The sequence below is a fragment of the Mauremys mutica genome, chromosome 1 (assembly GCF_020497125.1).
Source record: "Mauremys mutica isolate MM-2020 ecotype Southern chromosome 1, ASM2049712v1, whole genome shotgun sequence".
NCBI lineage: Eukaryota > Metazoa > Chordata > Testudines > Geoemydidae > Mauremys > Mauremys mutica.
The window spans coordinates 215,878,620-215,894,657 of NC_059072.1; the positions used below are offsets into that span (position 1 = coordinate 215,878,620).

General features: G+C 37.5%; 1 protein-coding gene across 13 annotated transcripts in view; it reads left to right on the plus strand.

The window, feature by feature from the left end:
* DMD (dystrophin) overlaps positions 1 to 16,038 on the plus strand; it is a 2,044,659-nt gene that overhangs the window by 718,712 nt on the left and 1,309,909 nt on the right. For all 13 annotated transcript variants that reach the window (XM_044996713.1, XM_044997415.1, XM_045002732.1 and 10 more), the window contains 2 exons: positions 13,643 to 13,831; positions 14,190 to 14,371. In XM_044996713.1, the coding sequence (XP_044852648.1) occupies positions 13,643 to 13,831; positions 14,190 to 14,371 (371 nt within the window). The remainder of the gene's footprint in view (positions 1 to 13,642; positions 13,832 to 14,189; positions 14,372 to 16,038) is intronic.

Here is a 16,038-nt window from a genome sequence, read left to right on the forward strand (position 1 = left end):
AGATTCAGTTCAAATTAATACAGTGCTCACTGCTGCTGCAGCAGAAGAAGCTAGAATGTTGGTCCTTTCATCTTCAAATCAATTCCTTTGAAGCAGAAAATCCTCCAGAGTACACTGTGGTGAATCTAAATAAAAAATGAAGCTGTATATATGCATCTCTCTCACTCGTTACTTTTCTCTCGAGTCAGTCATCCCTTATCTCAACCATATCGCAGGACAAAAATAAAATCTTAACTATTCAAATATATATGGACCCTTTTCAGCATTGGGGATTTTATATAACCTTTTAATACTTGGTTACTTATTGCCTCATCCTACAAATATTCCTTTACACTGAAATCAATATCTTTTCTTTGCTCAGGCCATTATGGTTTCTCTTTGTTTATTTTCCTCCAGTGCAATTACAGTTAAGTAGTCATTCCACCTTAGCATCCTGCCTTTTCATCCTCATGTCTGCTTTTTTTGTACACTGGAGCATATAGTTTGCCTTAGCAAGTAGGACCATTAGTTCATTAAGGTAGGTACTGCACCCTACCTTTGGCAGTGGCCAGTGACCTATAATTAAGAAAAATTGATAGCAGTATTTGATAAGGTCCTGTGGGATGTATCAACTCTTCAGAGATAAGGGAAGAAATTCTGCCAATGTGAAAAGCACCTATCCTGAAAATGCCCTAGGGGAAAAAATCCATTATTATAGGTGGGCTTGGTATCATTGCCTATTTTTAAGGATGTTCAATACTTTCCATTATATAACCATATTTTCAGGCTTTTTTAACTTTGCCAAACTTTTACCTGTTTGGGCTGAAATTTTCCATGCCTGATGTTTGCCTGTTTGTTTTTTGTTTTGTTTTTTGCACAAATTAATAAACAAATCTTTCCGGTACCTCCTTGCTTTGGAACAAGGATTTGATATTTGGCAAGGGGCAGGAGGTCATTTCTGTCAGGAATGTGGTGTTTGCACAGATTTGTACAAAGTTGGCCAAGTTATAAGCCTCTGGGGAGAAAAAATGAGTTTCTACATGCTCAGTAGAGACTTATTAGATTGTAGCAGCTAAATTCCCCAAAGATTCTGTCCACACTAGGTATATTTAATTCAGTGATAAGCAGCACTTTTCCTGCATTTGCAGCTCTGGGCTGCTGCAGCTATGCCAGGTTCGGATCTGGGCACCTGAACTGAGATCAGGAAGAACTTCTCTTCTATGCTCTGTGTAATCCCCTTTCTGGGGCCATGCAGTCTGGAGAAGAAAGTTCAACCTTAATTTGAGTGTCTTCTGCATGTGGATTATGATATAGTAGTTAATTGCGTACTATATTTTTTCCCAGGATCTTTGCCTTATTCAATGAACAGGATGAACCTGCTTTTAGGATGAATCAGGGTTATATAATGAAAGGAGGGTGTTATCTGTAGGAATTTGGTCTGATTTGTTGCAGAAGCTAGAAAGTGTTTTGTGAATGAAGCAGGGGATTGCAGGAAGAGGAAAAAATTATTTCCAGGGCAGTTGAATGCAGCCCTGGAGAACTGGATTCTCTCTCTTTTTCTGTACAAGAGAGTTTTGTGTGATGCTGGGCAAATCACTTAAACCAAACTTTTCAGGGTGCCTGACCTGAGACACTAGGTCTGATTCTCAGAAGTGCTGAGAACTCTCAGCTGGAATTGAAATCAATGTGAACTGTGCTTTGAACATATGAAGTGCTATATAATTCCTATCTAAGTGTTCTGAAAAATTAAGTTTTAGGAGTCTCAAACCAGGCACACAAAATTAATGGATACCTTTGACCTTAATCTCTCTCTGCCCCATTTCCTTATCTGTATAATGAAGATAATTAATACTTGCTCCTCTCACAGAGGTGTTGTAAAAAATCATTAATTTGAAGTACTCAGATACAAAAACAATGATCACCATAGAAAAGGCCAAAAAGTAAAGAATAATTCTGTCCTTGAGCATTGTCGAAATAGTGCACAGTAAATAAAGCCTAGGGCCCCATACTGAACAATGAAGAGAAAACAAAATGCTGAATAGCTGCTCATTAAGTGAGTACTACGCACTCGGTATGCTGGCAGGGGTCCTGTGGAAAAAGTGTGATCATGTAATTGAAGACTGTATCATGATGCACACGTGCAAGGGAATCAAATAAAGTTTTCACATGCACATTTAGTTCTGGCATTTCCTAGCTTTGCTTTGCAACCATAACAGTATCCTTTTAACATCATTTTTGTGTGCCATACAGAGATGTAGTCAGTAGAGAACTGACTGTAGAGAGTCTCTGTAGAGAACTGTAGATCCAGCTTAGATGTATGGCCTCTCACACTGTAGTATCTCAATACCTCACAATCTTTAATGCATTTATCCTTGCAACAGCTCTGAGAGGTATGAAAATATTATTCCCATCTGTAAGATTGGGAACTGAAGCACAGAGAGATTAATTGCCCAAGGTCCCTCAAAAAACTGATGATGCAGCAGGGAATTTAATCCATAACCCAGGCTAGCACATTAACCACTGAACTATCACTCCAGTAATCATTTGGTTCTGCAGATGGGGATGAAAACACACGGGTCTAGAAGAATGGCACCATTCTCTTTTCCCCAACTCTTCTTAATTAATCCTGCATGGTTCAGGCTTGGCATATGGGATTGGAGATGGTTGCTGTCTTCAGCACTGTCATTTCACAAGCCTTCAGGTAAATTCCTGAGTAAGTTTATGTTGACTCTGTCAAACTCACTTTACTTGGGGTTCCCCTTCAGTAATGTGAAAGGTAATGGAAACTGAGATGTAGCCTTTGGTAGCACAGCTTCTGCAGGAGCCATATTAGGGGACGTAGAGCCTCTATGTGGGTAAACTGGAGACATTTTGGTATTTTCTGTAGGCTATTTGTCTTGAACACTATGCTAAGAGTGGCCAAACTTACTGATCCTCCAAGCCACATACAATAGTCTTCAGAAGTTCTAAAGCCACAAGACACGTACAGCCTACCCTGCCTAGGTAGTGCCTGCTGGAGCATGGGACTAAAGCCCTTAGATCCCCCTCCCTTCTGTCAAAATAATAATAATAATTAATAATCTGCATGAAGGATATATGGGCCTCAGAGAGAATTTTAGATTAATTTATTTAAAATGTGCTTATCCAGGGCTTTAGAAACATCTACAAAATTATTAATACATTCATGTACTTAAAAATGTCTATGTGAATAGATTATTCAATTGCTAACAAAAAACCCTCCTTACCATTCCTGCCCATCCATTCAGTCTTCCCTCCCAGAGAAAGCCTGGAAAAGCCTTCTAGGTCAATAGGTCAATAAATGAAGGCTCTTGAGATCCAACAAAGAAAGAAAATTTGAAAGTTAAGACCCCTCATTGAAAATGCCATTTCTCCTGCTCTTCCCTGTTAGCTTGAACATATCTGCTGACTGATTTTCACCAAATTGCCCAAGAAGAGATGTGTCCCGACTTCAAATGATTTCGTACATGAAAGATTAAAACTGAAAGCTTAAACTGGATCTGGAAACAGAGGACATTATTACATCTGTGATCTGCACTGTGTTCCCTGAAATTTGGTGGCTACATTCTGCAGCAGCTGAAATTTCTCCATAGTCCTTAGGCAGCCTCATGTAGAGTGTATTCCAGTAACCCAATCAGGACATGGCACACCTGGATCATTGTGGTTAAGTCTCCATCTGAAAGGAAACGTCCTGGCCAAACAACATGAAGCAGTTGGTGTATCAATTTTTTCATGTAAATCCTTGAATTTTGGTGTCTTACATAATAGCAAAGTTAACTTTCTTTTTTTAAAAGCAAAGGGTGTTTGCATGTTAGAAAACATATTTCCCTGGAAGTTTTTTTTTAATAATAGTGGGATTGTGAGACTGGGTCTTCAACTCGATATCCAGAAGCAAGTCAGGAGGGAAGTGGGAAAGGCTTTAGGTAGAGGGCAATACAATTTTTGATATTCTAATACAATTCATTGTTAGAAGAAAGTCTTGTCACATAATATCATAGGGTTTGGCAAGACTGAAGTTGTTTTTAAAAATCCTCCTATTTACAAATATATATAAATACCTATATAGAAGCAATATCTTGGGTGGTTGTTTTTTTAGTCTCCTTCCTTTGAAATATCAGCAATGGCCATGGCTGGAGATGGGACATTGAACAGGGAAGGCCGGAGCTTTGATGTGCATGGAGTGTTGTTTCTCTCTCTCAAGTGCCTGGCTGGCTGGTTCTTGCTGATATCCTCAGGGTCTAACTCATCACCCTATATGGGGTCAGGAAGGAATTGGCAGTGACCTTAGGGATTTTTGCCTTCCTCTGCAGTATGTGGGTGAGGGTCACTTGCCAGGATTATCTGGGTATATCTCACTTAACCATTTCCTTGCCGTTGCAGGGGCCTTGGGCACTGATGCACCCCAGTCCCTCTTATTCTCTGCCTGAGGCACATAATAGTCTAGTCTAATCTATGGGCTATAACTTTGGTCTAATTTCAGTTGTTGGGTTTAGTGTGCGGGTGCTGGATGGTGCTGATGGCCTGTGATATGCAGGAGGCCAAACTTGATCTAATGGCCCTTCTGGCCTTAAACTCTATGGCTTGGTCATCTATGACTATCTGGGGACTCTGCAGTTACCATCATTTTGTATTACAATATTACAGCCGGCATATCACTGTGTGTTGCATCTTGTTTTCATTGAAGACTGTTGACAGTGTGTTGCTTAGGGCTATAGAGAATAAAATAAGTTTTTGGTCTCCCTGGTCTTCTCTACCTGTACTGAAAATATATTGTGATAGCTGGGTTTTAGTGAGGCATTAATGGAAAGCAATACCAGCCCTTCAGGGAAAAGCAGAAAAAAATATTTACTTCTTTAAAACTTTGTTCCATCCTCCCCGTTTGAAAAAAATATAGTGTAGGTTTTTTTCAGTGTATTCTATTTTATTTTATCTGTTTTTATGGGTTCCTTGGTTAATATAAAAGGCAAATTTTAGGAGATTTGAGTGCCTTCTTTGGATGCTTAGAGGGTGAATCAAGTTCTTAAATCTAAGCTTTTTAAGATATTTTTTTAAATGGTTCCTGTCATATTAATAAGAGTCAACAGATGGCACTATAGAAGATAATTTTGCTAGTTCTGTTTATCAGAAGTTATAGGAACTAGATCTTGTAGATATGCCTATTGTTAGCTGTCATTTGGTTCTTTTTATATGCTGAATGTGTCACTAGTAAAATCTATTCTGCTGGAAAACATTTTCGTACATGTAGTTGCTGCTTACAGACTTGTCTGTCAAGTGCCATGTCCCTGACTGAAGAATCTTATAATGTTACAGGTCCTCTTAATGCAGAACACCCATTCCCATCCATGGGAGTTCTTTGTGGAGAAAGCCTTCAGTATCAGGTCCTTGACACCACTGAGTATGACAAATAATGTGAGGATGAATGTTACAATAAGACGTGTTTAGTATAATGTATAGGTACATTTATAAAATTCAAAACAAACATTATAAACATTATAAATTAAATAAAATTCTCTCCCAACTCTGACATTTATATTTACCCACCATCGTAAGATATAATATCTCCATATCTAAACAGTCCATCCCTACATGCTACAGAACACATCCTCCACATCCTGTGTTTTCTCATGGGGGAAAAACACAGCTTTGTCCAGGAAGGTAACAAATCTGGGCTCCAGTGGCATTCCTGAGTGACAAGACTTCATTGTTAAACTTCCAGAGGAGATGAGACATTCTGCTAGGTCTTTCTCTTTGATAAATGTTTCCACTGTCACCAGAATGATAAATAATATTCACACGCTACACCAGACAGAACATTCAAGAAAGGGAGAAAGACTGGAAAGTCCCTCTAATCCATTATGGACTTCCAGACCAAATTTAGATACAGGAATGATGAGCACTATAGCAAACCATACGGTTTCCAGCATTTTTCTTCCCTCTATCAGGATAAGTGGGTAGAATGCAGCATGAAGACTAGGTTAAGGGGTCATCAATGAAAGGTGGACTGAAATAATCTTAAAAAGGAATTTTGAGGAGGAGATTGAGGTAGCAGGCCGACAGATTCAAGAAGAATTTTCCAGGCACAGAGCTGCTTGCAGAAGGAAACAAAACCGCCTACTTCAGCAGCACATAGTCTCTAGAAAGGAGGTGGTAGGAAAATAAGTTATACACAGGAGTAGAACTATGAAAATCCTTAAAGCTGAATAACATGCCTGAATGTCTTACTGCTGAAACTGAGAAGCTGTTGGAGGGACTTGGTGGGAGAGGGAGGGGAGTTGATAGGCATCAGCAGTTTATTGGAGAAGAGACAGACATAAGGGACACAATGCTAGAGTCAGCAAGATGGTTGCTATAGTCAAAGGCAAGCGATGCAGTGGCAAGCACCAGGAATTTGGTGGTAGAGATGGGGAGGAAGGTAATATAAAGAGAGAACCAGATACAAATTGTGGTAGAAAAGAGAGAATAGTCTCTGTTATGACATCAAAGTTGCTGCAAAGTGACTGGGAGAGATGGGGAAATCAAGATGACATATGTATTTTATAATTGGTATACATGGAATTTATAACAATTGCATCCTTATCACATAAACAGGAGCACTAAACTCCCTACAAAATAAAACTGTGGTTTACTGTGTAACTTTTCTCCTCTTTTACTATTCTATCTTTCCTTCTGTGGATTTGATTCTGAATCCTGTAGGGCTTGTTTGGCAAAAATACCGACAATTTCAGTGGATTTTTCCGTTTTGTCTGTGCGTCTGTAGAGAAAGAGGAATGAATATGATCTTTGAGTCTGCTATCCCTCATATAACATTTCTCTCAGTAAAAATGCAATGCTTATATAGGTAACTGCATGAGTTCTCTGGTGGTAGGTATATAACCTGCCTATAGATCCTATTGTGCATTATCTTATTTATTACTTTTAATAGATATTCTACTTACAGATTTTAATTTTGTTTAAAATTAATAACCAGGTTATGTTTGAGAGCTATTTGGAGAAGAATCAGTTTTAAAATATCCATTTCTTAAAGATATTTATGCATTTTAGAATTTACATTTATTTAAATTAATAAAGAATAAAAAGCTGACTAAAAAGTATTTTTGATTCCTGACTAAGTCCCAGAATCTGCTTCTCTACCTTTTGAAGTACTCCCAGCTGGGTTGAAGCTGTTCTTGCCAGGTTTGGTTAAAATTAAAACAAACAAAGAATTCTCTGACAGGTTTCAGAGGAGTAGCCGTGTTAGTCTGTATCAGCAAAAACAACGAGGAGTCCTTGTGGCACCTTAGAGACTAAAAGACTTATTTGGACATAAGCTTTAGTGGGCTAAAACTCACTTCATCAGATGCATTCTCTGACAGCAACTTCAACTCCAGTAATGTCTACTTCAGAGGAAACCAAAAATGCTAGCTTCTTTTGACAACAAAAGTTTTCTGGTTTTTGGTTCCTTTGGGATGAGTTAATTAATGATTAATTTTTAGAAAATGAAACTAGAGAAACACTCTTTCACTCTCTTTTTAATATTCTCTTTTGTATAGAGCTCTGGTTCATAAATTCTGACCCATGGTTCATCTGTCCCATATCAGATTCAATAACTTTGGTTCCTTTTATGGTGTAGAATTGTTTGGTTTTTTTAACCCGGTGTTTAATTTTTTTGTAATATTTAGTTTATTTTTGTGTTTTTGTTACTTCTGATTGTCGAGTACCTTTGGGCTTCTTAATTTCTTGTTCTAATTTTATTTATTTATTTTACTTTTTTTTCCATTTTGATCTTCCTCACTCCCTTTATCCCTCCCTCTTGCTTTTTGCTTTTCAAGCAATTATTTTTATAAACCCCTTGCAGTCCACTCCCAGTCTCTGCTATAGCTAGTGAGAGTACTGGCGGTGCTCAGCTAGTCTCTGTTCCATACTTTGCATGATGTGTGGGTGTCACTTTGGTGAATGAAACCTCAGAGATGTCTACCTTGCAATTAAAAAACTTGAAGCTGGCCCGTGCCAGCTGACTTGGGCTCACAGTGCTCGGACAATGAAGCTGTCTAATTGCAATGTAGACTTAAGGGCTCGGGCTGCAGCCCAAGTTTTGGGAATGTGTCCGAAGGGATTACAGGAAAGAAACAGCAGCAGTTGGCATATTCAAGGGAAGGGAGGAGTAGAATATGTGAGGATATAATAGAATGTAATAAAATACAATAACTGGTTTCGATAAATTCCTAAACTAGAGAAAACTGTTGAGATAAATATCCCTTTCACACATTCCCATAAACATTATCTGTTCTTATTTATTTTATTTGGTTTTCTTGCGCTTTTGTTTTGTTCCATAACTTAAGTTCCCCTGAAACATACAGGAACCCTGCACAGATAATGTTGAAACAGCTGAACTCTCAACATGCTCATAAACCCATTTCCTGCAATGAACTGCAGGTGGGTGGACCTGTTTGCCTACGCAGAGACCCACTGAAGTTAATTTCCTGCAACAGAGACAGGATCAGCCTCTAAATATATCAGATTTCATTCCACTGTATTATGTTACCAGTCAGTTTGGGAGGTACTTCAGGGCTTTCTGTGCAGAAGAACAGAGCTGAGGAGAGAAGGGAAAATCCTTTGTGCAAAAGATCGAGATCTTGAAATTTGGTTTCATTTTGACTAACAAATTAAACCCCAAAACTTCAAAATTCTCCATGAAAGAAAATCTACCTCCCATCCCCTGTGCCAATATATTTATATTTTCAGGATCCATCTTTTTTTTTTTTACTTTTAAAATAGTATGTGTAATATAACCATTTTAAAGAAATGCTTTGTTCCAAAATGCTTTGACTTTGTTGGGGTGCCCACCCCTGTTTTTTCTCCTAATGACCACAGCACACCTGAGGGGTGGGGGGCGGGAATTTGGCTGGCTGGCCAAATGATGAGAGCAGGGCTTTATGGCTGGGGGAGGGGGAAACTTCTGCAAAAATGAAGGAGGGGTCAGCGTGGTCACTGACTCATCCCCTGAAAATCCTAGTTTAGATCTAGTAAGCTGCCACCACTCAATCAGATATGTGGATTGAGACACAGTCCTTCCCCAAAATCCTAGGGGATTCCAAGAGCCCCAAATCCATGGAGTTCTTACACCCAGGAGAAATAAACCATTCCCCCTGCTTCCTCCCCCCTCCCTTTTCCTAGGAGAGATACCGGGATCTAACTACAGAGGGATACCTCCCCCTTCTCTTTCCCTGAGAATCCACCCAAGGAAAGACCAAACAAGTCCTTAATAGAAAAGAAAAGAATTTATTAAAGAGATAGTTGCTCTACTTTGTCTGAGCAAACCCAACTATGGATGTTTGGCTGGCTAGTCTGCCAGTAACTTGAGGGTCAACCAAAACTGTTGTTTTTTAAATGAATCATGTTGGAGGAATTCAAATTTACTAGTCGGTATTTGTAAACTGTTTGTGACATTCTTATATTACCTCCCACCATCATGCACTTTCTCCAATGTGAGATATGAGAGATACTGATCATCAGAGTTAAATTTTGGTGAGTGAAGAGTAATAATAATGGGCATCAATGGATAAAAGTAATTTTTTTTCATTTTTGTACAAGTGACAAAAGATGAAATACAGTATATCCTCAAAAAACTATCTTGCGAAGTGTTTGAGTTGCTATAATATATTCACAAAGGCATAAAAGTAAATACTTATAATGTATTTGAAAGTTGACCTTGGGGCATGGTACTGTTCAATAAAATAGGTAATTATAGAGCTAATTACTTATATCTTTTACATTTTTATGCTTCTATAAAAGTATGGAAAAATAATTTTACCCAGTGAGGATTGGTAACTTTTCATTATAATTCATAACTTTTGATTGTGCTAGGAAAGCGGTGTTTAATTGAAATAAAAAAATAACATGTCCCAGGGGCAGCTTTCAAATTCAGATCGATGTGTTATTCAGTCCAGATACAAACTTAACTGGTACATTCAGAGAGCTTAAAGATGCACAGATGGAGAATAGAAACTGCTCTCAGAATATGTGAATGTTGATTTTTGACTGAAGAAATTCACTGTCACTAAACTTAAAGCATTTTTTTTAGGGTTTAATAATTTCCATACTAGATCCATCAGCTGTGGCTAGTCATAAAAGTCAGAGTTTTGTAACACCTCTCCATTCCTGTTCCCAACATTGTTGCTCTTTTCTTTCCCATTGAGCATAGAATGAAACTGGCAAGTAATGTTGTTTTTGTCCCTCCTTTTTAAACACAAAAATGGGGAGAGCTGGGATAGTACATTGATATACTATGTAATTTAAAATCCTTTGACTCTAAGGAGACTGTTCAAAATTAAGTATTTAGAAATAGGCCCCTAGTCAGTTTGGATTCATCAGAGAGTCTTTGAGAGTTTGAATCTCTTGTGGTGGGTCTGAATCCTGATGAATTGCAAATGTTAAAGACTCTGATTCGTACAATATTTCTGCTTCGTTTAGTAAGGATTTCATTTGACTGTATTTTGGGGGGGAATTCCACACCCAGCACTATAGTATTTCATTATAGTCATTTTTCATTTGTGCTTACCCTGTGACATCTCTCTAAAGGGTGTGCATCCAAAAACAGAATCAGTCAGTTGAAATGGTGGGGGCATGTCCTGTTCTGTAAAGAAAAGCTTGCTTATTTACTTCAGATATTTTTTCTAACAAAATAGAAATTACAGTATGGTGGGTTTGGATACAAGCTTTCTATTTAAATAGGATTAAAAAAACAACAACATTCAAATAAGCCCATGTTCTTTCACCGTTTCCCACCTTCCTGGCCCTAAGTGTTATAAACATTTTAAGGTATAATGTGTTACAGTGTTACTTCTCAAGTTCCATTTCATTTATTTATTCCCATCACATTGTGGGGTTCAGGAAAGATTTTTCAGGTTGAGATCCCCATTGAATATGGGTTTTAGTTGTTTGATACCCCATATGAGTTCCAGTGTGGGGTGGTAGGTGACAACTAGGGGGGTGTGGTAGGGGAGGGGGTTTTATTTTTGTATTGAGCAGATTCTCTTGGGGTATTTGAGTGACCTGTTCCATGCGGCAAGGTACTTCTCTGCTGAAGTGTCCTTGTTTGATGAAGGCAGTTTTGAGGGTGTTAAGGTGTATATTCTGGACTTTCTCTTTGGAGAAATGGAGGCACTCATTCTGTGGTATGAGTGCCTGGCTATAGATAGCAAATTTCTTGGAATGTTTGGGTTGGTTTCTGGATTGATGAAGTCAGGTGTGGTGATGCATTGGTTTTTATGTATATAGTTGTCTGTAGGATTCCATAGTTGAAGCTGATCATGATGTCCAGGAAGTTTGTTTGTAGTAGTGTTCCAGAGAGAGTTTAATTGACAGGTGGTGGTGGTGGCTGAAGTTGTTGTTGTGGAAATCTATGAGGGTGCTAGTGGGCCACTTCAGCTTGAATTGCCCCTTAGAATATGTGCTAACTACTTATGCTAAAGTCTCTGTTCCTTCTGAGTACCTTTCCCAGTCCTGAAAAATAGCTCTGTGTAGTTGGAAAGCTTGTCACTTTCACCATCAGAAGTTGATGCAGTAAAAGATATTACCTTACTCTTTATGTTGAGTTTTGAGTGTGGTTCAGTTATCTTTTGGGTTGTGTGTGTGGCTGGAGCTGTCATTTTGCTTTGACTGTACTATATGCAGATCACCTATTGACCCTGAAATCAAAGTCAATATTTACTGTTTCATGAGATATTTATGGGAAACTGAGAGAATTAAGAAGTTTGATCAAAATGACTAGGAGCACTTTGCTTTCAAAAATATCCTTTCAGTGGAGTAAGAGTTGACAGTGCATTTTAAATTCTGCCCTTTTAACACAGCTCAGAAAATAATTCATTTTGGATCTATGGAGGGAAGAGTTGTCAGATGGGAAACTTGTCCAGTATGTTGTAACTAACCCTTTGACCTCTTAGTCTCTCTCCTCCATTTCACTAGAATTTGATATATTTCTCTAATGCTTCACAGGTGAGATGGGAATATTCCACATTTTCACAGAAGGAGAAGGAGAGTAACTGCTGATATAATAATGATGATACATGATCTCTTTTCATAGAGACTCATTACTGCAAACAAAGATTTGTATTCTTCCCTTCCTGCATCATTTTAACTTGGGATGTGATATCTTGATATGTATAAGATAAGCACTATCAGAGCTAGTTGGTAGCTGGAATTGTTTGGATACTTATTTGTTACCTCTTTCCTTTGTTATGAGACAGTATTTTGTTGAAGTTGGAAAACAAACTAATCAGTTGTTTGCCTCTGCTTTCTTGCTGGACATATGCCTCTGAAACATAGGGTTTTCATACATTACTGAGGAAAATGTTTGTGGGATCCTCTTCATAAAATATTGGCAGCTTATTATTGGTGCTGTCTTTTTTTGGCTGGGATGTAATGCCAAAGTTACATTAACCACTTGTTCTCTGTGAAGATCCTTTGGCACTTTTTCTGAGGGTGGAGCTGCCAAATTTCAATCTGAGTAATTGCATTCTGTCTACTTTAAATCCCCCCTTTAATTTCAGTTGGATATGGAAGCCATCACTTTCAATCCGAAACCACTGTGCATAGTTTAAGCAGTTCCTATCTCTTATTGCTGCCATAGATGTCTGCATGTCAGTAGAAGTGATTACTATATAGTACTCTATCAGTTTTTAAGACCTTTGGAATCCTTCATGATAAAAGCAAGATGAACACAAATCATTATTCTCCTAATTTGCTATCAGATTTACTTTTTCCTTCTCTACAGCTTGTTCACTAATTAGGTGAAACCATCTTCAGCAAGCCCCTTATTTCTTACCTTGGTCTCATAACAGTTTCTCCAGTGGAGTGGGTGAAAGGGACAATGACTACTTAATGTTGCTTACTACTGTTAGCTCTTTCTGTATCCTGCAGCATGGTGGCATGAAGTATTTGCTTGTAAATGGCACTGGACTGAGAGCAGATGTGTGGGTGGCCCTAGAGGGGAAGTGAATAATAATAGTAGTGGATACTTTTTCCTGGATTTTTTTTTTTTGGTCTGGTGACTTGTGTGAACTTTATAACGTGATCTTGGATAAATGATACTCTGCAGATTAGTCTAACCCACCATTGCATATATTAAAAACAATATTTAAAGTGTTTAATATTGCATTTGCCTCAGTTTCTCTGCATGCTGGTGATGCAATACCAACATGCAGTTCACTGCTATGTAAACCATTTAGGATGGTGTAGTTATGCAAGATGCTATAGAAATTAAATATATTTCTGTCATTCTAAAGAGCTTGAATGACGGGTGATAGTTTTTTTCATTTGTACTTCTGTTTAAAATACTGACTGAAGAATACACCATACGTGTAACTTTAACTTTTGATGTCATGTGTAATAACTCTTCTAAATGTAGAAAAACATGAGCTCTAGGACAAAACATTAATTTTAGTCTGTTTCTGAATGTAGCTGATTTTTTTCATAGACCTTACTTTATTGACTTCAAATAGTCACCTTTACACTGCACCAGATCCTCCATTTATCAAAGTTTCTTATGTAAAAAAGAGGATTGTTCTACAGAATTAAGAGGAAGGCATTCTATTTATTCATCGAATGTAGCTGTTTGTGCAATTAGCCTCTGCTTAATGCCAAAATTCTTATTTTTATTTTTGATCAGTATTTGGACACTCCTGAAGACAGGTCATTTGGCAGTTCACTGATGGAGGTAGAAGTGGACCTGGACAGCTACCAAACAGCTTTAGAAGAAGTACTCACATGGCTTCTCTCTACTGAAGATGCATTACAAGCACAAGGAGATGTATCCAGTGATGTAGAAGAAGTCAAAGAGCAGTTTCACACCCACGAGGTATATGTGAACCACAGAGACTGAGAAACCAGTGCAAACACTGCTTCATCATCTATTAATTGTTGTTCATCTTTTTGTATGGTACATTAAAATCAAAATTATAAAAATGTCACCGGCACTATTGTCAGTACCTGTTCTTTCCTTTTCCATTTGGGTTTGGAGGCTTTAAATTTAGCACTGGAGACCTTGCCTCTTACACAAGGTGAAGGTGTTTATTTTTACATTGGGTTACAAAGTTAAAATGAATTTTTAAACCAACTTAATTTGTTGTTGAAAATATGTGGAATTGAAGATATTTCTACAAAGTATCCCTCTTCCTTGTAATCTTAGTTAAGATTTACTTTTCTTTTATTTTCAGGGCTTTATGATGGAATTAACAGCTCACCAGGGTCGTGTTGGTAATGTTTTGCAAGTGGGGAGTCAACTTATAACAGTTGGGAAGCTTTCAGATGATGAAGAAAATGAAATCCAAGAACAAATGAATCTGCTTAATTCTCGTTGGGAAAGTCTCAGGGTAGCCAGCATGGAAAAACAAAGCAAGTAAGTAGTGTGTGTGTGGGGGGGGGGGGGGGGGGGTTAAATTTTTAGATTGCAATAATACAGGGGTGGGAGGGTGATACTTTGTTGCAAATGTATACTTGATCCTAAATTTTAGTTTATCTGCAATTTCAAGTGCATCACACTCTAAACTTTCATGTTGATTTGAAAATGGAAGTTGAACAGATGGAAAGCTGTCAACAGTTTTGATTTTAACAGCATTTTAAATACTTTTTATTCAACCTATCCTTGATTTTTTCCAGAACATTTCCTCAAACAACACACAACATTTAGTCAATAGAATAGGAATTATTCTATAAGAAAAACTTGTTTCCAGGTTTGGGCATCCCCTAGCCTGCAAGTCTATATTAATCCATTTTTAATAGAATATATGGAGACTGACAACAAAATGTTGCTGAGATTTTTTGTCAGAGGAGTTGATCTGAGAACACATTATACTAGTCAAGTAATTTGAGCCTGGTTCCTATGGCAATTCTGATTTCTTATTGGACATGTGAAATCACTGGTAGATTAAAGCATTTCATGTTTATGTTGTATACTTTTAATACTTAAACATATGTTAAATATAAAGGGAAGAAAGGGGTTTGAGTTAAAATAAGAGGTGAAATGCCAATAATAAAAGAATATAATTATTTGTTCACATGTAATACTTAATATAAGAATGGATATGTTATTTAAAAATGGGATACCTTATTCTTCTATCTATTAACACACATAAGGACAAAGTAAACAGCAAACGTTCTGATATGATATTGGTAACTTAATTCTTATTCATATTAAAGAAAAGATAACATACTCTGCCTTTATGCTGCAGTTAAATTAACTACTAGACTTGCTAGCTTGGTAGAAATGTACACCTTTGCACTATATGTAGCCAGGATGTAAACCTTGAAATCAAAAGGATGAAGATGATGATAATTTTCTTAAAAGCAGAAAAGCTACAGACCATTTCACTCACAAGAAAATTGAAGGGTTGGAAAAGTAAGGTGATGCGATGTTAAATGGGAGGAGAAGGAAAAAGATGAAGGGTTTGAGGTAGAAAATGAGTGAGAGGTCAGGGAATTGAAGCCTTTAGAAAGGAAGAATGGATTAAGAGTAAAAAAATGAGTTACAGGTTAGCTGCAGGACTCTGACTCTCTGTATTTCGATTTCCATACACAATCCAATACAAGAACATTTTCTATAGGTAGGGCATGGTATAGCAGAGAAGGCTGATGTTGTGGGATGTAGAGGGGATTGGAGCAGAAATATGATTGCAAAAATGGGAGGAGGAAATATCCCTGCAAGTTTCCTTCCTTCAACCTTTTAAAAAAGAATCCAGTTGCCTTTCAGATTGTGCAGAGGGATTGGATATTGTCCAGGTTCTCATCTTTTTTTCCCCCTATCTGTTGATTTCCTGAGAGGCTCTTAAATCTCATCTGCATAAAATAACTCTACTTCAGAACAGTTTGTTTTGGTCATATTGTGTCTTATGGAGCTCTGTTTACTTAACTTATCTGTTTTCATATTGATTCTATATAAAACAACAGGAACTGAAGTGTAAGATATTTTACTATTAAAATTTATTTATTATTCTACCAAAATGAATCAAGGGGAGAATTAAAAAAAAATCAACTAACCATTACCAGTGTGTTTATAGAAATACAATA